Source organism: Peromyscus leucopus, chromosome 3 (genome assembly GCF_004664715.2).
Source record: "Peromyscus leucopus breed LL Stock chromosome 3, UCI_PerLeu_2.1, whole genome shotgun sequence".
NCBI classification, from domain to species: Eukaryota; Metazoa; Chordata; class Mammalia; order Rodentia; family Cricetidae; genus Peromyscus; species Peromyscus leucopus.
This window is the reverse complement of record NC_051065.1, coordinates 84,209,362-84,235,296: the sequence shown is the minus strand read 5'-3', so window position 1 is coordinate 84,235,296 and position 25,935 is coordinate 84,209,362. Positions and strand designations below refer to the sequence as shown.

General features: G+C 39.7%; 1 protein-coding gene across 1 annotated transcript in view; it reads left to right on the top strand.

The window, feature by feature from the left end:
• Positions 1-25,935, top strand: part of Il23r (interleukin 23 receptor) — a 60,237-nt gene that overhangs the window by 30,338 nt on the left and 3,964 nt on the right. The window contains exons 5-8 of the mRNA XM_028880748.2: positions 6,266-6,426; positions 19,101-19,186; positions 21,816-21,918; positions 25,749-25,839. Of these exons, the coding sequence (XP_028736581.2) occupies positions 6,266-6,426; positions 19,101-19,186; positions 21,816-21,918; positions 25,749-25,839 (441 nt within the window). The remainder of the gene's footprint in view (positions 1-6,265; positions 6,427-19,100; positions 19,187-21,815; positions 21,919-25,748; positions 25,840-25,935) is intronic.

Here is a 25,935-nt window from a genome sequence, read left to right as displayed (position 1 = left end):
TGTAATGTTGGGGTATCCAACTTTGGCCTATAGGCCTAGTATATCTGACAGACATTTTTGAGAAGCAGGAAATTTTGCAGGGCTGTCTACCCTGTCTTGGCAAGTTTGCCAGTCATGTTTTTTTTTTTTTGTGTATTGCTGTTCCATTTTGGACAGTATACTGTCAGCTGTTGAGGCAAGGGCAGTTTCTTTGCCCAAATGGCTAGCTTTTGCCATGAAAAAAGCAAACTCAATACAGAGTTTCTTCGATGCCCATCATCTTTTTTGAAGTAATTTGGTGCTGTCAGGAACAGACCTGTCTTACTGTCATGAAAAGCCTTAGGTTATTGAACACCTTAAATGTCATATTCTATAAGTCTTTGAAGTGTATGAAGACCATATATCTATCTAAATATGTATATATTTAACCTTGAAAATATATCTAATATGACTATAAGCTTGATTATTATAGATTACTATCAACCTGTATTTCTTAATTATACATGACATTTTTAAATTAGCTACATAAACCCAATACTCAAAACAAAAGTAGAAACATACATACATACATTATAGCAAAAATAATTTCAAATTTGTATCAATAAACCAAAATCCACACCAATGTAAAATATTTTGAGATTGATAGTTGATTTTTGGATTAAATAGATTCAATAATCTACTCTTTTTTCCTATAATTCCTATATCCTCCCCTTTTTCTTTAGAAAGAGATCTTTGAATTTAACTCATTTGTTTAGCTTTTTTCCTGACTATAACTAACAACAATTTGTAACCAATCTTCTTTAAATGATGACAAACATCCATAACCAATTTTTGGAATGTGGGTGGTTTTTTTTTTCTCTAGACTGCTTCCTGTTGTAAGGGCATCTTTGGGGGACCCTGAGAAAATTTAGGATAATGGTCAAGTCTTGGCTAGAGTAGTTTGTGAGCCTGAGCCACCTGATCCAGCAGCCTTAAAGCTATTCTGGATGTGGAACTCTGAGGAAACTGCAATAGAGGCATTTTAAGATGCTGGATAACCTGGGCCATTCATCTTTATTGGTGACTGGCCCCCTTGCTCTGGAAATACATAAACTTTTAAAGGTAACATATATTACAAGTATGGAATATATGGTGTGTATAATTCAATTAAAATATTTTTGTTTTATGTTTGAGCAGGTAAAATACAGCATACGTTTTGTAGGGTTTTTTTTTAGGTTTACTTCTTTATTTTTGTAGCCAGGACTTTCAGGGTGTTTTCCACCATTAAACCTGATTCATATCAGCCTGGAATGAATCTCATTCTCTGTGGAAAAAAGCATAACCTCTTACCCAAAGCAGCATACCTATTGACTTCCATTTTGAAGTCAAGACATTTTTAAAATATATAGATTGGTTTAATCTAGCAGCTTTCATAATCCAATGTCTCTTAGGGAAGAGGAGGGAAAGGAAGGACCAAAAATCCCAAGATGAGTTTCAAAATTATTTGAATTGCATTTGTTGAGAAGGAGGTTGAGGGTAAATAAAGTCAATGATGGAACAGGCATCATCAAAGGAAGTGATACCAAAAAAATTAAAATTTCTGTTTAGTTGACTCCTTGACAAATAGCTTTGATATATAAGGTTGTTTGTGGGGAAGGTATTGGTGAAGATAGATTTAAATAGGGTTGTTATGGATGTCCTTAAAGTTAATCCCATGAGGTAGCTTTGGAGTTCTCATCACAGTTGTTTACATAGAGGGAGGTAATAGATTGGCTATTTTTAAAAGGCTAAGATATGCTAAAGTGGTTTTGGGGTTTGGGCCTGTAGTATTCTTATATCCCTGAGTAGTTCCCCTCCTCCCGCCCAGCCCATGTTTTTTTTTTTTTTTTCACTTTGTATATTATGTCAGTTGAACGTAAATCAGCTTTTTCTTAATGTAATTGGAGCATGAGTTGGTGGTAGAAGGTGGACTCTATAGACAAGATAGCTCTCTGTGGGTTCTAATAAAACTTGTCAGGGTAAAACATAGCCTCCCTGTGGTCACAAGTTAGCATGGAGGGAGAAGCACACTCCCCATTCCAGAAACACTGAGAATGTGAACCTGCTTTGGTCTGGGGGGGGGGGGGCACTGCAAGGAGGGGCTGGTGCCTGTGTCACTAGAAAAGCCGTGGAAGATCCTGTGATGTGCAGCCCTGGAGGTGGGGTGGGGCACGTGTGATAATCCACACAAGAAAGATACAGACACCTGATTAAGTCAATTAAAAATATATGAGTCCTTTATTGGCCAGTGACCAAGGGAAGGCTTATGCCTCAAAGTCATGGGGCCAAAGCTCAGGGGAATAGCATTTTTAAAGGCAAAAGCCACAAAGACAATAATTTACATCAAAGTTACATGAGAGAGTAACTTGGAAGCCTTCATTTCTGGCAGAATATAGTAATTATTTTAGACATGACATGACAATTATTTTTTTTATTTATACCTTCCTCAGGTATATTAGTTTATGTCAAGTTTGTATAAATAGTCATTATTTTGGTGAACACATCTGGACCATGGTCAAGGTCATGGAAATATCAACTATGTTGCCAAGGTAGATGTGACTGTTGTCAGGTAGGAAGCTGAGAACTGTCTAAGTAAACACAAAACGGAATCAGGACATGATAGTGTTATCTTAGTCATGTCGTAACTACGCAGAGGGAGATGGGGAACAACTACATGGTGGGTATCATCAGCACCAGGCCAGGTCCAAAAGAAATCAGGAGGCTTTTAGTAAGATCCCAGAGAGCCAGAGAGTAGCAACCATGAGCCACCGTGTGTCAGAGGAGACAAATAGAACCCAAGGACAACACTGGAGAAGCCAGGCTTTTTGTCACCATAGCAAAGCAAAAAGTTTGGCTGTGAATGAGGCAGCCTCCTAACACACAGAGAGAAAAGCTGCAGTCTCCATGCAGCTGGAGAAAGGCTTTCTGAAGAGGCTGCTTTTGTGTGAAGAATGTAGTAAAGAAAAACGGAAAGGAAAAGAGCTGTTTTAGAGTAAGAAAGGGCATTTGCTATAAGAATTCTCAAGCCATTTGCCACTACGCTGTATAAAAATCTAGATCTGCTCAAATGTACATCAAAGAAATCATGTTTAGGCCACTGAAAGCTATTATTTAATTTTTTTGTGTGTGTGACAAGATGATGTTACAAAAGAAAATTGGTCATTTGGGTATGATTCCCCCCCCCCAGGAGCATTTTGAGAAAGGTGGGCAAAAAATGGGTTGTATTCATTATGAGGCTTGATGAGTCAAGCAAGTGGAAACACATGAGGGAATCCTGCACCACTCTGCTTCCTGATCTCCCAAATAGGGGGCCATTGTCACACCCAGGAAACCAAGCTGAGTTTGGGCATCCCCAAAACTGTCCAGTTTGTAGCAATGAGTCCCAACCCAAGCTCAAGAGAGGCAGCTGCCTAAACTTTTACTGAGTTAGTCTAGAGATGGTGTTTGTCCCGAAGATGAAAGGCTTACCAGAAGTCAGAGGCCAGTGTAGAGGGTGGAGAAGCAACAGTCAGCATAGAAGGCCAGGGACCCCAAAGAGCGTCTGTTACAGCTGAGCCCCAACATGGGCTTTGCCACCATTATGATAGGTCTCAGCTTAGGAGCTCAAGTGCACACTGAGGGGGGATGGGTTGTCTGAGGTGAGTTCAGACCCAAGAGGCAGAGTGTGTGCCCCCTTTTACATGTTTCAAAGAAACGGGAAGGTCCACAACAGCACTTTTGAGTCAATGTGCAGAACTGTCTCTAGTTCCAGGAAGCAGAAGGGGAAGAGGGCTTGCATTTTGAGAAAGGAATGAGTGACCTTGAAAATGTGAAGAGTAAAGAGGAGGGACCCATTAGCTACTATGTTTCTATCACTCCTTTATTGTAGACAAAACTCCTTCTCCATCAAGTGATTAGAATCTCTGGCTGGGTTAATCACTTTGGCTAAGGGACAATCCCTAGGAAGGTGGGCTCACTTGCCATGCTAAAGAGATGGAATAATTAGCTCTTTAACGAGGTACTATACTATTCTTTCTGCCCCGAGTTCAGTAGTAACATAGTCTGCACACTTTTCTGAAATATTCAGAAAGGCGAGACTTTTCTTTTTCTTGATTTCTAAGCATGTCTTCCAGGCTTTTTCCCTATAAAGGAAGGGACAGACAGGGAAACCACTAAACTGGACCACTCTATGGGTAGAAAGCAAGTTTATCTGAGAAAGTTCAAAGCTACCATGGCCATCTCTTAGAGGACAGAGAGAGAAAAGCAAAAGGTGGGGAAAGCCTTGACAGTTTTAAAGAGACAGGCTGCTGCAGGAGAAAGTGGGAATAGCCTGGAAATTAGAGTATCAAGTGGGAAGGTCTGTGAGCCAGGAGAACCTAAGGACTAGAGTGGGGGCTTTGAAAGGTATTACTGGGGAATGGATGCCCCATTGCTGGAGATATTCGGCTGTAGGGATATCGATAAGAGAAGCAATGGCTCTTTCTGACAGACAGAAACCTGCTTCATGAGTTTCTGAAGAATGCTGATTTCAGGGTTTTGTTTATCTGCTAGCAATTCTTCTGTTACCTGGTCAGCGCCCAACCTGAGCTGAGCCTAGAATGTCATTTATGACATTGTCAAGGGCACTGCCATTTCGGGGGCCCATTTGGATCGTGCATCCCTCAATGTTTTAGTATTCCTACTTAAAACCTTGTGGCCTCCATGACAGCTGAAATGCAGGCTTTCTCCTTCTGTAGCTAAAGTTTTGCAGCATAACTGCTCTGGGAGTTTTCTTTTTAAGCTCTAATAATGGCCGTGTGCTTCCATTTGAGTCTATTCTTTTTTTGTTTGTTTGTTTTGTTTTGTTTTTGTTTTTCAAGACAGAGTTTCTCTGCGTAGCTTTGCACCTTTCCTGGAACTCACTTGGTAGCCCAGGCTGGCCTCGAACTCACAGAGATCCACCTGCCTCTGCCTCCCGAGTGCTGGGATTAAAGGCGTGTGCCACCACCGCCCGGTTGAGTCTATTCTTAAATTGTTTTATTGATAACCCCAAAAGGGACCCAATTAACTTCCCATGTATCAACACAGGGCAGGTGGGCCCTGATAGCTTAGAGTCTTTTATAGGACAGGTGAGTGCTATGTAAATGACCTCTGTGAAAAGGGCCAGAAGTCCTTTTGAGCACATGCTTTTCCTTCAGCTCTCTGGCCCACTCCCCTTCGCTGGGGTGCTTTCTCTTTCACAATAAACTGCCCCTGTTTCTACAATACAGTGGACGGTGCTTGGCACCCTTCCTGGTCCTCTGAGTGCTAGACCCTGTCTTCTAGCTACTTATCTTTGTAGTCTTCCTCTTGGAACCTTAAGCTCCTGTCAAGAACCGACTCGGGCTGGAGACATGGCTCCTGGCTAAAAGACCACTCCACTCGATGCTCTTGTGAAGGACCAGGGGATCAGTTCCCAGCACCCACATGGCAAGTCACAACTATCCATAACTTCAGTAAGTCACTTTCCACGGGGTGCTGCTGCTCTGAGCCCTGGGTCCCTCTCCTGGCTGAGCCAGCGAACATGGAGTGTGTTTTTCACTTTTTTTGATAACAGATGATACCACAATCACAACTGTATTCCTGAGTTATTTTCTCTCCTATTTCCTTTTCATTGTATTTTCAGAGTCCACTTTTCTTGGATGTTCTCAAATACTTGTACACACACACTCATACATATTGTACTATTTACACAAATCTCCAATAAGAACCAATTTAACAACTTGCCTTCTGAGTATTTTTTCTAATTTTTCATGAATAAATGAGACACTTTCCTCATTCAGGGAGGTTATTCATATAAATAGTCAATGCTTGCACTGAATTCAACCCCCAGCACCAAGTAACTAGGCAACAGGTGCATATCAGAAATCTTAGTGCTTGGAGGTGGGGACAAGAGGATCAGAAGCCTGGATTGCATCAGACCCTAACTCAAAAAAAATTTTTTTTTAATCTGATACATAGAAAGAATACAAATGATTAACAGCTAAATCCTCCATCCTCGGGGGAGGGAGGAGGCAGGCAGTGTAAAATGTATCATAATTTGGACTTTCTGGAGATTTCCAAGTTTGTCAAATATGAACCAGTATGGATTTTGCTTTTAATTCTAAAGCCTACATGTGGTTGTGTACGTTTTATAGTACTCTGTTCTTGCTGGTTTTCTCTGGCTCTAGGAAGTGCCCAGAATCAAGTGGGCATTCTCTCGATTTGCTGAATGGAATAACTATTCTGAATGCCCACCACCTCACTTCACTGCCATTATGCATCCATTTAGGTTAAGAAATTTGACACCAACTTCACATATGTGCAGCAGTCAGAATTCTACCTGGAGCCCAACAGCAATTATGTATTTCAAGTGAGATGTCAAGGACCGGGTAAAAGACATTGGCAGTCTTGGAGTTTGCCTTTTGTTCACAAAACGCCCCTCTCAGGTGGGTATGTTTAAATACTGTGTTCTCTGTAGCTCTCCTTTTGATCTCCTTCTTCTAAGCATTCTTTCAGCTTGCCTGCGATCCTTAAGAAAGGCTACTCTGTGGAGGGTGACAATATTGAAATCATCATTTGCTTTGAGCTTTTTAAGGCTGACAATTTTTGTGAAATGGTTTAAGCCACCTGGAGATGCTTGGGTTTCAACACATTTACTCACATTTCTTCCCACAAAGGGACTAATTCTACACACAGTTGGGGTGACAATCCTCACAAACACAATGATTTGTTATCAGTCCTTGCTTTGGAAAGTATCATTGAGTTACAGAAAAAAAAACAAATGCATCACAAAAAAATTAAAAAATCAAATAATGTGACTAAACACTGATTATCTCTATACTAAAAGTAACCCGAAAGAGTTAAAAACACTTAACCATGGAAATAATGACTTCTCAGCAAGACCTCACTGATAGAGATATAGAAAGATCTCGTTCCTATTACTATTTGTTTAATTACATATGCATCTAGTCACACCACACAATACCACCTTCTTAGCTGAATAGATTTCAATTGTAAGCAAGTAAAAGTCAAACAAGTACAGTTGTCATAATATTCCAGAGTGGCTCCACGAACCAGGTGTATGCCTTTTATGTATAGTTTATATGCCAGGTTTTGTTTTGCTTTCCAGAAACAACGCGTCTGGCTTAATTATACTCACATCATTAATAACATCATCCTTATTGCAACAGCTTGACAACTATATGTGACTTCAAGTGGATGGAGCCAAGCAAACCAAGTTATTTTGGCGCCCCCTGATGTCCAAATCCTAGAGCTACATTATTAGGAGAATAATTCCAAATAATCAGTTCTCTATTTTTAGAAGTTAAAATTTTCCGTCTTAAGTTGGTATTGTTAAAACTTCTTGAGACTTTCCATACAATATAAAATATATATTTACTTAGTAATTAAATTATTATTTTTCAAATTTTATTTTATTTTGATTTTATGTGTATGGGAGTTTTATTTACATGTTTTTCTGTGTGTGCCTGGAGCCCACAGAATCCCAGAAGAAGGCAGTTGATCCCCTGGAACTGAAGGTATAAATGGTTGTGAACCACAGCGTGGGTGTTGGGCATCAAACCCAGATCCTCTGGATGAGCTCTTAACTGTTGAGCTATCAACTCTAGCCCCAAGTAACACGGTTCTTTTCAAATGAAACACAGAGTTACTCAAATTAGTGTAATTGAGCATAATTTGCTTAAACTTACAAAGAACTGTTCTCTGTAAGCCTGTTTGTTTTCTATGTCCACCGTATTTGGTTGTGTAATTAGCACCATTTTGCAAATGTAGAAGGTGAGTCATGATTTGCTAGGCAGTCTGGTGCATTGCTCGTGGGTCATTGCAGTGAGATGCTCAAATGCTGTGCATTCTCATCACCACTGCTCAGCACTCTCAATCTTTGTCATTCAGTTCTGTCTGAGCAAGTGGAATGGCAGATAATCTGTCCCTCTACAGGTCAGGGGCAGGCCAACAAATGGTGTGTGCATGCACGTATTTGGTTGTTGTTGTTGTTGTTGTTCTACACAGAATGTCACTCTGTAATACAGGATTGTCTTGAACTTGTGACAGTCCTCCTGCCTCAGCCCTCCAACTGCTGGAATTACAGGCGCGTGCCATCATATCCAGCACAAATGTTGTTTAAAGACAAAGGTCTAGGGTAGAAGGAATAAGAACCTACAAAGTCTGAGCTTCACATTTCTTATTTCATAAGGAGAAATTTCACTTAAAAGGCAAAATAGCAGTCAAACGTAAAGATTTATGCACCTCACACACTCGCTTAAAGGAACCACAGGCTATTCTTTGGTTCCACATCCCTTCCCGTGATACATTTAATGAGAAACAGTGGAAATACTAGAGAAAGTAAAAATTTTTAAACTCAAATAAATATTTCTTTGCAAACACAATGTACGTTTGTTTACTATGTGATCTAGAAATATCTATTAATCACATGTTAATGAATTTATGCTGTTATTTCCTATGCACGTACATTTTTTCGATTGGAACCTGCAGTGTTTTCTGGTTTGCTTATGTAGTCTACTTGTAAGTTTTTAAACACCTTGTTTAATGGCTACACATTGTTCTATAGACATACCATGACTTATTTATTTCCTTTTTTGAGATTTTTTTTTTAATATATATGGATGTTTTGCCTGCATGTATAATGTCTGTGCACCACATGCATGCAATATCCAAGGAGGCCAGAAGAGGGCATCTGATCCTTTGAAATTGGAGTTACACGTGCACTAACATGTGGATGCTGTGAATCCAGCCAACCTCTGGAAGAGAAGACAGTGCTCTTAACAGCAGATCCATTTCTCCACCCCCATTTCCTTATTTAAACAAAATTTCAGCTACTTCATTTTATCGTTATCAGTAAGCTTCTTTTAGTAGATTTGCATTTAAACTTTTACTTCTTTATGTCTAAAAAAAGAATTATTAGATTAAGAGTTAGGCAAATTTGGTGCTGGGAAGATGGCTTGGTAGGTAAAGGGCTTGTTGAGTGAGAATGAGGTTCTGGATTCACATTTCCAGCACCCATATAATAGCCGTGTGCAACAGTGTGTATCTGTAATCCCAGTGCTATGGAAGGGCAGAACCTGGCAGATCCTAGAGGCTGACTAGCCAGTCACTCTAGCCCATCAATGAGTTACAGGTTCAGTAATGTATTAATGTCTCAAAAAAAAAAGGTCAAGAACAGTAGAAGTAGAACTGAATGTCAGTCTCAGGCTGCCACATGCACATACATGGAAGAAAGTATCCTCACATACACAAGCATACACACATATACACAGTTAAGCACATACATGTATACAACACACATACAGTGTTAAGCATATACACACATACTCCAAGTTAAGCACATAAACACAAACCATACATATATTCAGGCAACACACACACACACACACACACACACACACACACACACACACAGAGGGAGATTAAGCACATTTTAAGATGCATGTTGTCAAATTGTTTTTTTTTAATTCTATTGGTAATTTTATATATAAATACACTGTATTTACATCATTTCCATCCCTATGTCTCCTTTATACCTCCTCTCAAATTCGTGACCCCTTCTCCTCCTCCTCCTCTTGTCCTCCTCCTCCTCCTCTTCTTCTTTTTATTATTTTTTGAGACAGGGTTTCTCTGTGAGGCCATGACTGTCCTGGAACTCACTCTGTAGACTGGGATGGCCTTGAACTTGCAGAGATCCACCTGCCTCTGTCTTCCAACTGCTGGGGTTAAAGGCCTGCACTACCACCTCTGGGCTATGGCCCCTTCTTCTGCAATTATATATATACATATTTGTGAATCCATTCAGTGTTGCACTTATGTATATGTGTTTAGGACTAATAATTTGAAATGAATAGCCTATGAGGGAACTTGACCCCAAAGATAACTAACTTTCCCTCCCTCAGAAGCCATTGCTTATCTGTAGCTCTTCATCTAGGGGTGGAGTCTTGTGAAATGTCCCTCATCTTTGTTGGCTCATCAACTGATGTATTCATTATGCAGGTCTTGTTTAGGCAGCCATATTGTTGACAGATCATGGGAGCAGCTCCCTGTAATGTCTAGAAGACACTATCTTGCGGCAAGCATCTTGGTCCTCTGGCTCTTACCATCTTTCTGCTCCCTTTTCCATCATGTCTCCTGAGCTTTAGGTACTGGGGTTGTGCTGTAGATATACTAATTAAGTCTTTGCCTCCCGTGGTCACTTAGTCTCTACATTTTGACCAGTTTTGGATCCCTGTAGCAATCTCCATCTGTTGTAAAAAGAGGTTTCTTTGATGAGGGATATGAGCCACACTTATCTGTGAGTATAAAGATAAGTGTTTAAAAATAGAAGCTAAATTGACTTAGGAAAATCATAATAGTAGGTTCTCAAATATGTTTTAGCAAATCCTCACTATTTACCTTTTTAAGAATCCATGAAAGGAACCAGTTATTATCATGTTATTTAAATATTAATTCATCCTATACCACTTGGCAGGCCTTATAAGTGCTTAAGAACCTCAGTAAGCAAAGACCAAGATATATACCTTGGAGAAATTTTATTCTAGAGAAGATAGAAAAGAATAATTACATAACAAATTTCATTACCTTGTAAGTACAAATACAAATAAAAGCATGGAGAAGCAACCTACACAGGTGAAGATCAACGTGACTTGTGATTGAAAACAAAATAAGTTCCCATAATATTATTTTTGCTAACCAGTTTGCTTAGTAATGAAGTTTTTTTTCCCAACAGCTAAACTCCAAGTAATTAAGGGTTTATTTATAAGGAAGTACATGCAGTGCAAGCAATAATGTTCCTTCCAAAGAGGATTGCCCTGATTATTTTCTAAATTATTACATGTGTGTCACTGATTTCCAAAATTATACCCAGCTAGGCTAGTAGGCATTTCTCTGTGTTGCTACTCTCTGAAGAGCATCTTTTCCTTGTCTTTAAAGCCTGGTCTTGAACATTGGGCATGGGTGCACATGCCTATAATCCTATAACATGGAAGGCTGAAGCAGGAGGATTTGGAGTTCAAGTTCAGCCTAGGCTATGTAGTAAGAGCCTGCCAATAAATGGAAGGATGGATGGATGGATGGATGGATGGATGGATGGATGGATGGATGGATGGGGAGGATACAAGCAGCAAAACCTGCTCTCAAGCTATGATGCTAGTCAGTTGTAGCGTGGTTGGCCTGCCTGGTTCAAGTACTGCCAACTATGACAACAATAAAAGTTTTTGAAAAACCCAGACTCAAAGAGAAACCGAAAGAGCTCATTTATAGTAAGAGCTGGGTGACTTGAATGACTTAATCTCTTTTCCTTCCTTGAATATTAAGCCTTTACTGGAAAGCAGAGCTTTATAAAAATTAAAAAAAAAATCAGTTCCTCAGAATAGAATGTCAGGCTTTACCACACCCACAGGGGAAGTTTTGCTAGTTAGACACCCATGTTCCTCTATCCTAGCATGTTATCAAGTCACTTAGAAAGACTGGGAGTCTTCAGAATATAAGATATTAGCTAACATTTCTAGGATGGTCACTGTGGTAAACTTTTTAGCTATGAATTGTTCTCTATTGCTATGGTCCTATAAAACCAGCATGATCATTGTTCCATGCAGATGAAGGCAATGAGGTCCAAAAACTTGCCAAAAGTTATAACACAGGGCAATAGCCAAGTCCTGGCACGGTCAGGCTGTGGGGTTCCAGGGCAGCTGTTTGCGTTCCCTAGAGACCTAGGAAGAGCCTGTGTCAGTCCCATCTCAGCCACAGTCTAAATGCTCTCCACATATGTCAATAAGAAAACCCTGAGGGCAGAGCTTTGTTTCATTATCAGTCCCTCAAACGGAGCCCGCCTCCTCCTCATTTATTCACGACAAAGTGTGAAGTAGTTGATGGGATATTATGATTATTTTCTCACTTGCTCATTTTCAAAGTGAGCCCTACATTAGAAACAAAGCAGAGGTTCCGATCAAGTAAATTATCTAGAGTACAGTGTTTATCAGAGTGGGAGCCCTGGGCCAGTTGCTTGGAAATGCCTGTGCAGATACCTGAGCCGCTTCACTCCCAGGTTCTTCTGTTATGAAGTATAAGAACCAATGTTTAAATGGCGTACCAACCTTCAGATAGAAGCTCTGGTTGTGGTGGCTACCACCTGTAAATCCAGGCTGAGGTAAGAGTCTCACCAGGAGTTCAAGGGCAGTCTGGACAGTATAGTGAATTCTAAGCCAGCCTGGAATATGTAATGAGACCCATCCTCCCACTCCAAGAATAGAGAGAATTGCTAGTTATCATTCTTCCCAGATTTAGTTTCCAGCTCTCAATTTTCATGGTTCCCAGATTTTTCTTGGGTTTTTTAGCCAACTCTGATGGAAACCAGAGACAAACAAGACCATCTAAATGAGCCTGAACACAAGGGAAATAGTACACAGAACGGGGTTCTCAGATTGGGTTCTCAGGGACTCAAGGGTCTAGATTACTAAGTAAAAGGTGGGCCTCCAAGGCCACATAGTCAGCCACTACACACAATCTGGCATGTCTACCCATATCTCTAGAGTTCTTTGCTCTCCTTTCTGGAGTTTACACTTGGCTTAGTGACTTACGTACGCGCACTGGGCCTATCTGGGCTTTGCTTACAAAAGATGGTGGAGGCGCTGCCTCTGTGCCCTCACTAAGATACATCTGCTAAGTTCTGGTGTATTATAAAAGTCGGGGTTGTGGGAAAGCCTAGGGGAGGAGTCAACAGCTCTGCAGTCTGGTCATTGGTATGCACTGGCAAGATGCCTTGGTGCTGGATTGGGGGCCTGCTGCTTAGTCTCCTTAAGAAAGAACACCCAACAAAGGCAAGAAGCAGGGAGAGACAAGTGTAGAATCAAGTTTTAGCAATCACAGGCTTCAGAGGGCATGAGAGAATCTTAGGAATTCTCTCTCGTGCTGTCTGGCCGCTTCCTGAGAGTCCGCCCATTCTGGCATCCTTGGCAGCCCAGGCTCTTAAGAAGCACAGGAAGCAGGTCTGTGTTCTGGAATGGTATCTACATGACCCTCTCTGCCACGTCTGGTTTGCTCTGGCTGTGAGGCCTCAGCGAGACTGAACCACTGAGGGCTTCTATGCCACCAACCTGCACAGCTGCTACAGAAACTTCTGGGATCTTCAAGCACAGAAAATACCCAACATGAAACAGAAAACTCATCAATAATTTGTAGACACCAATACTGAAAACAAAGTCAGTTCCCTGAACTCAGTATTGCCAATATAAATCAGAGACACTGCTCTGTCCTACAGACTTCTCTGTGATGGAAAAGGGCTTGAATTTAGTAATCCTTTTATGAAGTTAGAGCGCCAAGGGAAAGGCAGTAATTTCATAATGACTAATTAGTGTGCTTAACTGCAACTTTCAGTAGAAGTTTCCCAGAGAAGACAGACACCTGTTTGGACGGTTTTCCAGAGGAAGGCAAGTGTGAGCAAGCTGTGAAACTTCTTTTCACTTTGTTCCTGGGAAGTTACTAGCTGTAGCATCACCAGAGCTATTTAGGTGCTCATTACTAGTTTTTCAGGATTTTTAGTGTCTAAAGAAGAAAAAAACAAACATTTTAATAGAACTCAATATACGTACTATTAAATGTAATGCAAATTTGTTAACAGTGTACAGAGTGTTTTCCAAATTTTCCCTTGTTTATAATTAGAGACTTGTCATTCATGCATATATACATTAATTATAATCTGCTGATTCTTAGTTAATAAACTATGAAACAAACACACCGTTTCTTGAAATATGAGCCACTTTGGACTTCTCATCAAGGTGTTATCTTCTCCTGGTCCTGCCTCTAATAAATCACTGTGTTTCTGTGGGATACGTAACAACTCAAGAGTAGTGAAGGGCTAGAGTGATTGCTCAGTGGGTAGAAGTGTGCACTCTTCTTCCCCAGGGGCTACTAGACTATTCAGACTTGAGAAGAGGGATGCACTGTGCCCAAAACCAAGAACGGAACTTTGAAGAATCTTTGACAACAGGCAAAAGTCTTACCTGTAGAATCTTGACTTGCTTTGACCTCTGACCTGCATCTCTGTGTGGTCCACGTGGCCTGGGGAATCTTCTTGAACAGCTTCTAGTTGTTTTCCTTCCCTTTCTTCTATTCGTTGCTGCAACAAGATGCCTTTGTTGGTCTTCCCCTTTCTCTGTAAACATACTACAAGGGAGGAATGCATGAATTAAGAGAGTCTGGTGGCAGTGTCTCTGCATACCTTGCCATCACTAATTATCATGGATGATACGATTCATTTACCCGTGAAATAACTTGATCTGGCTTAGTTTTCCAGGTGTCATGCTGAGTTGGTTGCTGACACACTATTGTTTCTTCCTTGGGCTTCTGATGCCTGTCTGGTGTTGTATGGTCAGTGTCTTCACTTTACCAATCAGTATAGGCTAGACCAAATGTTTGCCCATGATCTGATGGTATTGAATTCCACCAGCCCAGGTTGGGCCCGGAATGATAACATTTAAATGTTGTTACACAGCTGAATTATTAAAATAAGACTAGAAAGATAGGAACCAAACGGAGATGTTTATGTTTTAAGAAAATAGTATGTTGGTTAAAGAAAAATTACCTCTTTCTTTGACTCTTGTTTTTTGGAAAGAAATGTCCAGAATGGCACCTGTCAGCTCTGATCTAAGTTCCTATAATACAGTCCTCAACTGACACAAAGCCTGGCAAAGGAAGAAATAAATAAAACGGTCCCATAGATGCCTGTGTCTGTGGCCAAAGAAGCCCACATATAGAAACACAACCTTGAAAAATAATTAGAAATGTGGGTCTCAAGATAAATGAGAAAGAATCAACAGATAAGGAAAGGAAATTCATGTGCAGTGACATTTGTCCCAAAGCTAATTATGACAGTAAGAATTTGAAGCCAATTTAAATGTCCAACATAGCAATAAATAATGTTTTTGAGGCTTTCATTCATGTCAAACATGGTACTAGGTACTTCATGTAAACTATCTCACTGTGGTGGTTTGAATGAGGATGGCCCCCGCAGACTCCTATGTTTGAATGCTTGGTCTCCAGTTAGTGGAGCTAATTGTGGAAGATTAGGAGGTGTTCCTTATTGGAAGAGATGAGTCCAAATCTGACCCGATCTCTCTCTCTCTCTCTCTCTCTCTCTCTCTCTCTCTCTCTCCTCCTCCTCCCTCCTCCCCCCCCCCCTCCCTCCTCTCTCTCTCTCTCTCTCTCTCTCTCTCTCTCTCTCTCTATCTCTCTCTCTATCTATCTCTCTCCAACTTGCTCTGAACTATTATTCCAGCCACCACTGTTCCCTCCACTCCATGACAATGATGGACTCACTCTCTGAAACTGTAAGCAAGTCTCCAATTAAATAGCTTCTTTTATAAGATGCCTTAATCATGGTGTCTCTTCCCAGCAACACAACAGTAACTAAGATGGACATTAGAATCCCTGAGTTAAGCATGGCTCTCTTCCAGTTTTGCTGCGAAGAACACAAGTCATGGAAGAACTAATAATTTGTTTAGGGTTATATAATTCCAATTGGTGGAGCTAGGACGTGGGCTATTTTATGTGAGCCAACAGTTTATGTTCAAAACAGCTTCTCAACAGGAGTGTTATTGAATGGGTACTCATTGCATGGGTGTGATGAGTATTAAGCAACTATGTGTTTTGAGAAATTCTTAATGAGAAGTGTTCATTATGTAACACTGAATGCAAACGACACGCTGTGATATTGCTAAGGCATGTGATCTCCAAGAGGGTATTGATGTGGAAACAAAGCAAATATTTCAAATGACTGCTTCTAGGTTGTGACACAATCTGAAATTCTGTGCACTGTCCATAATCTTCTGTACTTTCCAAGCCTCTCCTAATTAGCGTGTGTTGATAGAGTGATCAAGAAAAATATCTGGAAAAAATAATCATAGGCTGAAACTTTAAAGAATCAGTGCTCAGTGCTTTCACCCAATAATACACAATGTGGTGGGATTGAGAACTCAGTAAGGCCAGGCAGGGATGACACACTGACTTGTCCCCAGAGAAGCAATGTTACCCATTAGGGGGCCAGACTGCTGGCAGGTCCAACACTATGAACTGCCCTGTTGTAAAAGTGAGACTATTAATTCATGAGCCTAGTGACCAGGACAAAGTACATGCAAAAACTAGGTGAGAAGTTCCACTCTTAACTGCCATGAAGACGACATTGGTTGGTTACCATTCCTAAGTCTTCATTCAGTAAATGGCATGCTTAGTTATGATGAAGTTAGACATGATTGCAAGGCTCAGCAGAGAGCATATGAGATCTTCTGTGTCGTCTGAAACACACTGGAAGATACTGAGTGCTTGCCTCACAGTGACAACATGGTTGCCTGGAGGTGGCCACACAGGGAAGAGCTAAGGAGATCATTTGGCACCAATTCAAAGAAACAAACAGAATACATTATTTCCAAAACCATTCATTTGGAGCAGATTTGGTTAATTTAGCCTGGTATTTGTTGGGCTAAAGAGTATATTTATGCTCTACTTTTTGTCCAAGAATGGGGAGCTATTTTTACTATAAAAAATGCCAACTCTTTCCAGGCACATTGTCTTCTCTTATGATCATTCTTACTTTCCATGATAGTATGTGCAAACTACATCAAAAAAATTTCCAAACTAGAAATTATTTGGGTTTCTGAATATCCTGAAATATATCCTATGAAGATATAATAGTCATACAATGTAACACCCTACTGCAGGACAGAATTGTCCCATTGTGAACAAAACACTGCATTTAATAAAGCAATAACAGAGATAGCATGAGGTTTCTCCAGCATGGAAATTAACGGCCTGATGGTTAAAGCTGACAGACATAACAATGTTTTACAGCTGTGTAGGAGTCTAGTGTGTTTCATTCTATCTGTGGGTGCTTTCATATGTTAAAATACTTAAAAATACTACAAGAGACTGAGAGCTGGTGGATTAAGAGGGTAGAATTGGGTTGTTTTTATCTCACACTTCTATTTCCTGTTAAAATATCTTCACCATAACTTTTGCTTTTACAATGAAAAAAATTTAAGTGTGATTTATAAAGAAATTAACTAGCCACTTGGTGGCAGTATAACATGGAAAATGTATGGTTTCATTTCATGCCATGCTAAAAAATATTTTGTCACAGATTTGATTTCTTCCCTGATAGTTCTGTTTATAAGTTATTTTATTCAGATATCTAATCCTTTATGAAATTACCATCTCATAATTAAAAACCTCTTTTAAATTACTAGCTTAATTTCAATGAGCACACCTTGTTGATTTGAAACTATAATAACAGATTCTAAAGGAAAATTGTATTTATTCATTAAGGCTAATAATATGAAGTACAGTTAGTCTTGTATGATATAAGTTAATAATCCAATGAGGTTTTCATTGCCAAATAATCAACTTGGTTTATACAGCAAAATTATATTGTATTAAAAATACAACAGCTCAATTTACTATTTTTAAATGAAAATGCTAGTTTTCAAATAATAAAAGTAAAAATAAAAATACGGGCAACACATGCTGTAAACCTCTGCCTTTGCCAAAGGGAAAATTATGCTGCATTTTAATATTATATTTCTGCTCTTAAAATTCCCAAAGCATGTAGCTGCAAGTCCTTCTTGACTTGTGAGAATGATCACTGCTCTGTGAGCCATTCATCTAGATGAATAAACCTGGCAGTTGGCCATGACTCAGGACTTCAGTAGAATTATTTTCCAGGGAGCAGAAGAAACTTGGTAAAACATTGTGAAGCTCAAAACAATTTCTGATTGCCACAATTCACAGGGAACACTTTCCTCTTGCTCTGGAAAGAGTCAAGACCTTACAGATTCCTGATGTTCTCGTCTGCTAAAATCCCCAGCCCGTAGTTTACAGAAACTTGCCCTTAAGTTACCTGCATACAATTAGCTCTTTCAAAAAAAAAAATTCTAAAGGCCTATAGGAATCTTTTCTTTGAATATGTGTTGTGCATTTCTTAACAAGTGTTCCAGAGACCACACTTTATCACATAAGCCTTTGGTGGCTTGGCAACAGGAACATCTCAAGTTATGCAAAACACTTTTTCAAAAGGTGGATTTCAGTAGTGACCCTGGAATGGCTGGATACGTAGAGTGTGTGGAATGCTGAACTTAGAACCTGTTTCAGAATCAGAACCTTCTTCAGTGCTGTCTTCTGCTCTTGAGGGCTGTGCCCTTGAAGTCACCTCTGACAGCTCTCATTTATTAGGAAGCAGGAGAAGGGCAAGCTTGCTCCGGAACTCTTCTGAATTCAGACCTAAAGTAAATTAACTGCCAAGACTTCTTACCTCACCCAGTTCCCAAGCTTTCATTAGTGGGGCCCTGAAAGTCTGATGGCTAGACAGGGCTGGCCAAGATCCTCAAGAGCAGGAAAGCATCGAGAGGAGTCATTAGTGACATCTCACCTCTGTGTTACAACCTCAAAGTGTCTGCTCATAAAAGCTCACCTTAGTGCAGCCAAAGCCAGAGTCTGTACCAAGGCAGAGGTGACCCAGCTTGGATGGCCAAGGCAATGTGGATGTCATAGCATCATCACCAATTGGAAGAAACCAAGTAGGAACAAGTTATTGTGCATTTTTGTGGCTGGGTGGAATTTTTATCTTGGTATTGTCTTGGTGTTTGTTGCCTAGAAACCAAGTGAAATTGCTAGCCATGTTGGTATTTTAAAACCTGGTGTTGTTTTTTGGGTGTTTGTTTGTTTGCTTGTTTGTTTTGGTTTTGGTTTTGGGTTTTGTTTTTTCAAGACAAGGTTTCTCTGTGTAGCTTTTGGAGCCTGTCCTGGATCTCATTCTGTAGACCAAGCTGGCCTCGAACTCACAGAGATCCACCTGCCTCTGCCTCCCAAGTGCTAGGATTAAAGGCTCAGCCTGGTGTAGTTTGAACTCTCCATTCAGAAGTTCCTCCTTCAAGATGTAGTCACTGAAAAGAAAAGAAAAGACACACATTTGAGGACCTTGCTTTATCCCACCCTCTGAACATATTAAAATTACTACTTTAATCACCTCCAAACAAGAGAAAAATGTCTCAGGAACATGGGCCACCAAAATGCTAAGACCTAAAATGTTGATACTCTTTCTTTCTTGTTTTAAGTTCCTCGGTCACATCAAAATCATCCCACGAATCTCAGAAGATTGAGATGCTCACTGCTACAGTCTTTAAAGGACATCTTACTTCTGGTAAAGAAAAAAATGCACATGTCTGTATGTATGTGTGTATGTATGTACATGGAATTAAGGCCTCCTCAGCAGGTAACTTCCACACCAAAAATGGCATATCAGCATTTCTGGGAAATATTTGACTAGGTTCAAAATGTGCTTACACTGAATGTAAGCAGTAGTTCAGGGGCACCTGTCTGCTGTGGTCGTGAGGAGGTTACATTGTTGTTTCAGCAGGCTATGGGTCTCAAGTCCCAAAAACGTCTTTTTAAAAACATGTCACCCGCCCACCATGTGCTAGGGTTGTACATACATCATCTGTCAATCTGAAGAGCAACCTGTTGAGATAAATGCCGTGGACCTACTCTATAAAAGGGAAAACTCAACTTCAGGGAGGCTGAAGAATGCTCAAACGTACAAAACTGTTAGAAATTCAAGTCTTACTTTTTGCTTTCATTTATTTATTTGTTTGTTTGTTGTTTTGTTTTGCTTCTCAAGACAGGGTCTCACTCTGTAGCCCAGTTCCAGGATGTCCTGAAATTCACAGCCTGCCTCCTGCCTCAGCTTCCCAAATGTTGGGATTACCAGCATGAAACATCACACTCAGCCCTATCCTTTTAAATACACAAGTCTGTGTTCTTCCTCTTAGATGAACCAGATCCCATTTAATTTGTTAACATGGACTTGATGTGTTTTTATTGACGGCCACACATAAATGTTTCAGGCATGTAAAAATATTAGATAAGATTGTACAATGAGCAAATATAACTCTAAATTGAAGTTTGACATTGAAAAACTTGAGGCCTGACTGTTTGACTAGTAGACTATTTACTTCCTGGCACAAAAATCTAACAGGACTAGAGTAAGGAATTTTGCAGGTTGTATTGGTATTTTTGCACTGTTGTTAATTTATTCAACAAATATGTGTTAAATAACTATGTACTGGGTACTGTTCTGGGAGATGGGAAATTGACAATGAAAAAAAAAAAGTGGACAAAGCTGGACCTGGTGGTATAAGCCTATAATCCTAGCAATGAGGAGGTGGAGGCAGGAAGATCAACAGTTCAATACGTCAGCTACATAGCAAGTTAGAAGTCAATATGGGCTACATGAGATCTTGTCAAAGAGTGAAGGAGGCAGGGGAAGGAGAAAAGGAGGGAAAGAGGAGGAGGGAGGGAGGGAGGGAGGGAGGGAGGGAGGGAGGGAGGAAAAATAAACAATGCCTTTGTCTTCCTTGAGCTTCTACTCTTCATAAATAGGGGAGAAAAACAACAAAACAAGGAGGAAAATGTCTCATGTTATACAGAAACATGAAGCAGACAAAAAACATCCCAGTACAGATTCCTAATTGTATACGTGCACATTGAGTTTTCTGTGGAAATTTTGGAGGCTGGGGACTCATGGGTGCTCCATTAGACAGACAGTACTGTCTGTGTCTTATGGAAAGTAAAATGTGACTCTCAGCAACTTGATAATTATTCCCCAAGTTCATAGAGCTGAAGAATGGCAGAGTTCAATTAGACTCCTGGTCCCTCTGATAATCCTCCTTACACTATGTCCCCAAGCACCACATTACCTTGACAACCCTCTCTCTAATTCCAAGCTCTAATGCTCAATGGTGTGCAGTAGCTTGCAACCCAAATAGTTGCTTAGAATATTCAATAATACATCTTTAGTCCTAGAAAAATACTAATTCCCTAGTCTGTGAAAATTTGAAAGAGGTAAAGTTCACAGGCTCCTGCCTGGCAAGTGTGTTTAAAGAGGAGGAAGGAAAACCTGGAAGCCCCCAGGTGAACGGAGCAGAGAAGTGACTAGTGTGGGTCTAGTAGCTGCCTAGAGTTAATTATCAAAGAAAAATGGGAAAGGAGGCAGGGATGAAAGAAGAATGGAAAAGTAGAAAGGTAGCTGCTAACTCAGCATGATCCTACAAGTTCCAAATTGGTAAATCACATCTAAAATATCTTCTAGATCTGAAAATACTGCGGTTATCTTCCCCTGTACTAGGGGAAAATGTGATGAGCCTATGAGTAACACACATTGGATAAACTCTATTGAGAGATCTAAAGAAATCAATTCAACTTCAAAATGTAAGAAAGGTGTTTTTAAAATGGGTGTCACATGTGGCAATTTTTATTTCTTCCCCACAGCATATATTGTTCTAGGCAGAATTACTATGCTTTCTTATAGGTCAAATTTCATTTTAAAGAATGATGAGAAGTCACAGATAAATGTTGCCTCACAGAAAAGGTTGCAAAGAGATCTTAGTTGTGGCTTTGGCCAGCCTTAGACATTGTCACAGCAATTGGGAATTCTCAGCTGTGTCAGACAAACGAAATGAGGTTTATCACAGCACTTACTCACATAAACTATGTATGTGTGTGTTGACCACATTTGCTGGAGATGCACTTCTAGAAACCCACTGACCTCAGATAGATGCAGTCCAATTTCCTCAGACAGAAGATGGTTTCCTGGGGTACACAGTCAGGCAATCTGGAAGGGCAGTCACTTTGTAGTCTCAGGTGAATGTCAACTCTGCCTTCCCTCCCTTTGAGATCAGTGACTGACACTTTAAACAGGGTGCAGAAAACAGTGGCGTGGTCACCACAAGGACACTAATGCCTAGTTAAATTTCTTTTCTTTCCTTTGTTAGATAATAGTCAAGACATTGGATTTTTGTCGGGAATGGTCTTCTTGTCCACCATGTTGCCGATTTTTGCTCTGATTGGGATATTTAACACATCACTTCGAATAGGGTAGGTTTTTGTAGTGTCTGGTTCCTGATTTAGGCCATATATATGTACTACCAAAATATAGTCAAGTCAGTTCTTTATACATTAACATCTTTATTTTGAAAAAGAGAATTTTTAATCATTATTGTGTGTGTATTATTTGTGACTGGAAGAGTGTACACATGTCACAGGGTGTGTACATGGAGATCAGAGGACAGCTTTGTTATTGGGTCTCTCTTTCCACCCTTATGTGAGATTCAGGAACTGAACAGGTCACATGCAGGTAACCAGAGCTGGTATTAGTATGTGAGTGTGACAACCATGTCGTGTCCTGAAGACAGAATTTCACAGCACTCCTCCCTATTCTCTGTCTCTTACCTTCTTTCTGCCCCTTCTTCTGCGATGCTGTCTTGAGCCTTGCAAGGTGAGGGTATTTTAGACAGTCCACTCATACTGATCATTAAACAGTTACTTATTTCTCAGAACTTTTACTGACCAATTATGAGTCTCTGCATTGACAGCTGCTTACTGTAAAAAGAAGCTTCTCTGACCCAGGTTGTGAATACCACTAATCTATGAGTATAAACAAATACATAGAAGCAATTTGACAACAGGACCATTTAGCAAAAGAACAATAGTAGAGCTCTTCCTTATTTGAGCCTATGCCCTCCCCAGACATGAGCTTTTAACCAGGTTTAACACCACACTTGAATTTCCTCCTGTGGACAGGTTTCAAATCCAATCAAAAAGTGGATGGTTACTCCTGTAACATTCTTGGCGCTATAGCACCAGTGAATACATTTTGCCTGGCATTTTAGTATTGTAGAACATGGGTTACCACTCGGTAAAACCATTGATGACTTTCCTCCCCCAGTGGCTGACATAAACCCTTCCAGCATTGTGAACACTGGCCAGTATGAAGGAAGTTTCCAGGTCAGTTCCAGCATCATTTTTCTATATTCTGCAACCAATGTATATGGTGTCTTCAGAAATAATGTCTTACCATCTAGTCATGGTGGGCAACTAAAAGGCAGTAGTAATAGGCTGTGTTGTCTTGAGGAAGGGCCCATCTTCTTCCAAATGACTTCTCCCAGGTATTCTTCGCCTAGTTGTTCAAAGTGAAATATGAGTAAGGAAAGGCCTCTGATTTTCTATATGTTACCAGATGCTTTTGGCATTTTTAATATGTTTACAGACTAAAGTTGTTTAATGTTACAGTGTTTTAGTGTGTCTAATAATGCACAGATTTGGACACACATGAACATTCTCTGGTTTCTGACTTAGACTGTATATATAGCCAATCAGAAATTGGAAACCAGTGTCTTTTTTTGTTTCAACACTTGTTTCATGAGGCAATCACTCATCTAAATGTATAATCAAAATGAAGAAGAAAGGTTTTAAGCAAGCTAGTCTATAAATTATACCAACCTATTATCTGCACAGGCTTTTCCCACAGAAAATATTTCAAATTTTAAATATGTTAATAAGTTTATCCTAGTGCCTTTTCAAAGTGGACGAACTAGTATGTAATTTTGCTTGGGGGTGTCTTAAAATGTAATTAAATACAAAGATTCTTGAAACCTCTTAGTGTTCAAATAATGCCTATAAAAACTGGTATTATCATCTAAAGATAATATTAATAATATTAGTATTAGCATCTAAAGATATCCTAGATAGTTTGAATTTTAAATAACCATTTCATTACTATAATTAATATAACCCAAAGACTTTTAGTTAGCAATAATGCATAAGAAAATAGAACAATTCTTGGATAATTTAATTGCTTAAATTCTAATTTTGAGAAAATAAAAGAGGGGCTTGGGAGATGGCTCTTTCATTAAAGTATGACTTGAGTTTGAGCCCCAGGATCCAAGTTAACAAAGGTCACAGGTATTGTGTTACTTACTTAAAATCCCAGTGCTGGAAAAGCAGAAACAGGCATATCTGTGAGGCTCACTGACCTGCTTTCCAAACTCCAGGCTGGTGATAGACCCTGCCTTCAAAATAAGGCAGATATCACCTAACCCAGGGTTGTCCCTAGGCCTCCATATGTACACATATCCACAAATCCACACATGTGTATAATGAAAACACATGCACATGCAAAATAGAAAGAAAATAATTCCAATATAAGTATTTAACATATAAGTAGATACTGTTGGTTAATACAACTATACATTACTGATAAAAGCCCATTATTAAAATCAGAACTAAAACAGAGGCAAAAATCACATTTTAAATATGCACAGATTCTATGTATTAGTGATTAAGATCAAGTTACCAATAATGCATCAGTGTCGAATTAAGGAAAGAAGTAAAAGCACTCCCCTGGATCATTTTTGGAATCCATCTCTCTTCCTGTACCTTCTCATCTGTCTGCTGTATGAGTCTGAACCTGTACCTACCTGAAGGCTGTCCTGTGAATCTGTCTGTCCATGTGTCTGTGTGTGTCTCTCCCTATGTGTGTCTGTCTGTCTGTGAGTGCCGTGTGTGTCTCTCACAAAGGGCTTCACTCTTTATTGATCAACACAGAAAGCATCACATAGGAAAGGAATAGGATACTTTATAGAAATCTTTAACAGAGTTTTACAAGGGATTAAGTCCCTGGCTCCAACTGATTCCAACTGGCCCAGATAGCACCAATGAAAAATATCATTGTTTATCAACTAATATCCATACATGATTGCTTTCAACCTTTATGGTAGGTTTTAGAAAGTGGCTTTCAACTTCTATATTTGCTGCTTTCAGCAAATGATACACATGCATTATCTGGGTCAGGGGCACGGAAGAGGAGATAATTTAAGATTATAGCTATGCATTAGCTCAGGTTGTAAATGTTGATTACATGGGAAATCCAATGCACTACTACAGTATTTTCTTAAAGGCAGATTAAACAAACTGAATACATGGTAGACTAGCATTCTCTTAAGTGACCTTGAAGTGTATTATTAACTCTGGCAGTGAGATACAGCAAAAGTTTCAGTCTTTTAAGATGTAAAATATTTTCAGAACATTGTATCACCACATAAATATAACAAAACTAAGAGTAGATAAATTAAAAATATATATGTAAAATCACTGTATACTGTATCAATGTGCATTGTGAAACATCACAGTAGCATCAACTTACTATCTTGGTCTACTTATAAACAGAAAGAATGTGAATTAATTTTAAAATCTGAGTCATAAAAGATTGTATACATATACACAAAGAAATCATTTTTCTCTAGTGTCAATCAAGGTCAAAGGAGCTTGCAAAGTTCACCCAGCCATTTTTGTTGTCACTTAATAAATGTGTTTAGGGAGCCTGCTAAAACAAATAACAGGTCTTACTTGTTTCACAGTTTCTTGATGTATAAAAATAGACCTCAGATCAGTGTGGTCTTGTCTACAAGCCTGGTACAAACCTTTCTGCCCAGATGAGTGTGCACAATCAATATAGAAAGTGCTTTTATATGCAAAGGCAGCACCATGAAAAACATCTGACAAGACATCAAACTGGCTTCCCCTGAACCCTTCTTAAGTAAGAGATGGAAGACTTTCCTTCGTGAGGTTAGGTTGTGTTCCATTCTAGCTCAGTTCATGACCTATGATTGCCTGCTCTGATTCTAAAGAGATGTGCTGAGAGAGCATGGCAGTGCATGCCCTTAATCCCAGCACTCAGGAGACAGAGGCAGGGCCAGCCTGGTCTGCAGAGCAAGTTCCACTATAGTCAGGGCTACACAGAGAAACCCTGTCTCAAAAAACGAAGGAAGGAAGGAAGGAAGGAAGGAAGGAAGGAAGGAAGGAAGGAAGGAAGGAAGGAAGGAAGGAAGGAAGGAGCTGCTTCTAATGTGTCGTTTTTTGTTTTCTAGAATTAAAAGAAAGGTCTTACTGATAATCCCAAAGTGGCTTCATGAAGATATTCCTAAAATGGAAAATAGTAATGTTGCACAATTGCTACAGGTAATCAAACAGTACCAAACAGAATGTGATTGTTTCCCGGTATGGTAGGTATGCCAGTAATACCAGCGTTGGAAAGGCTGGGGCAGGAAGATCACA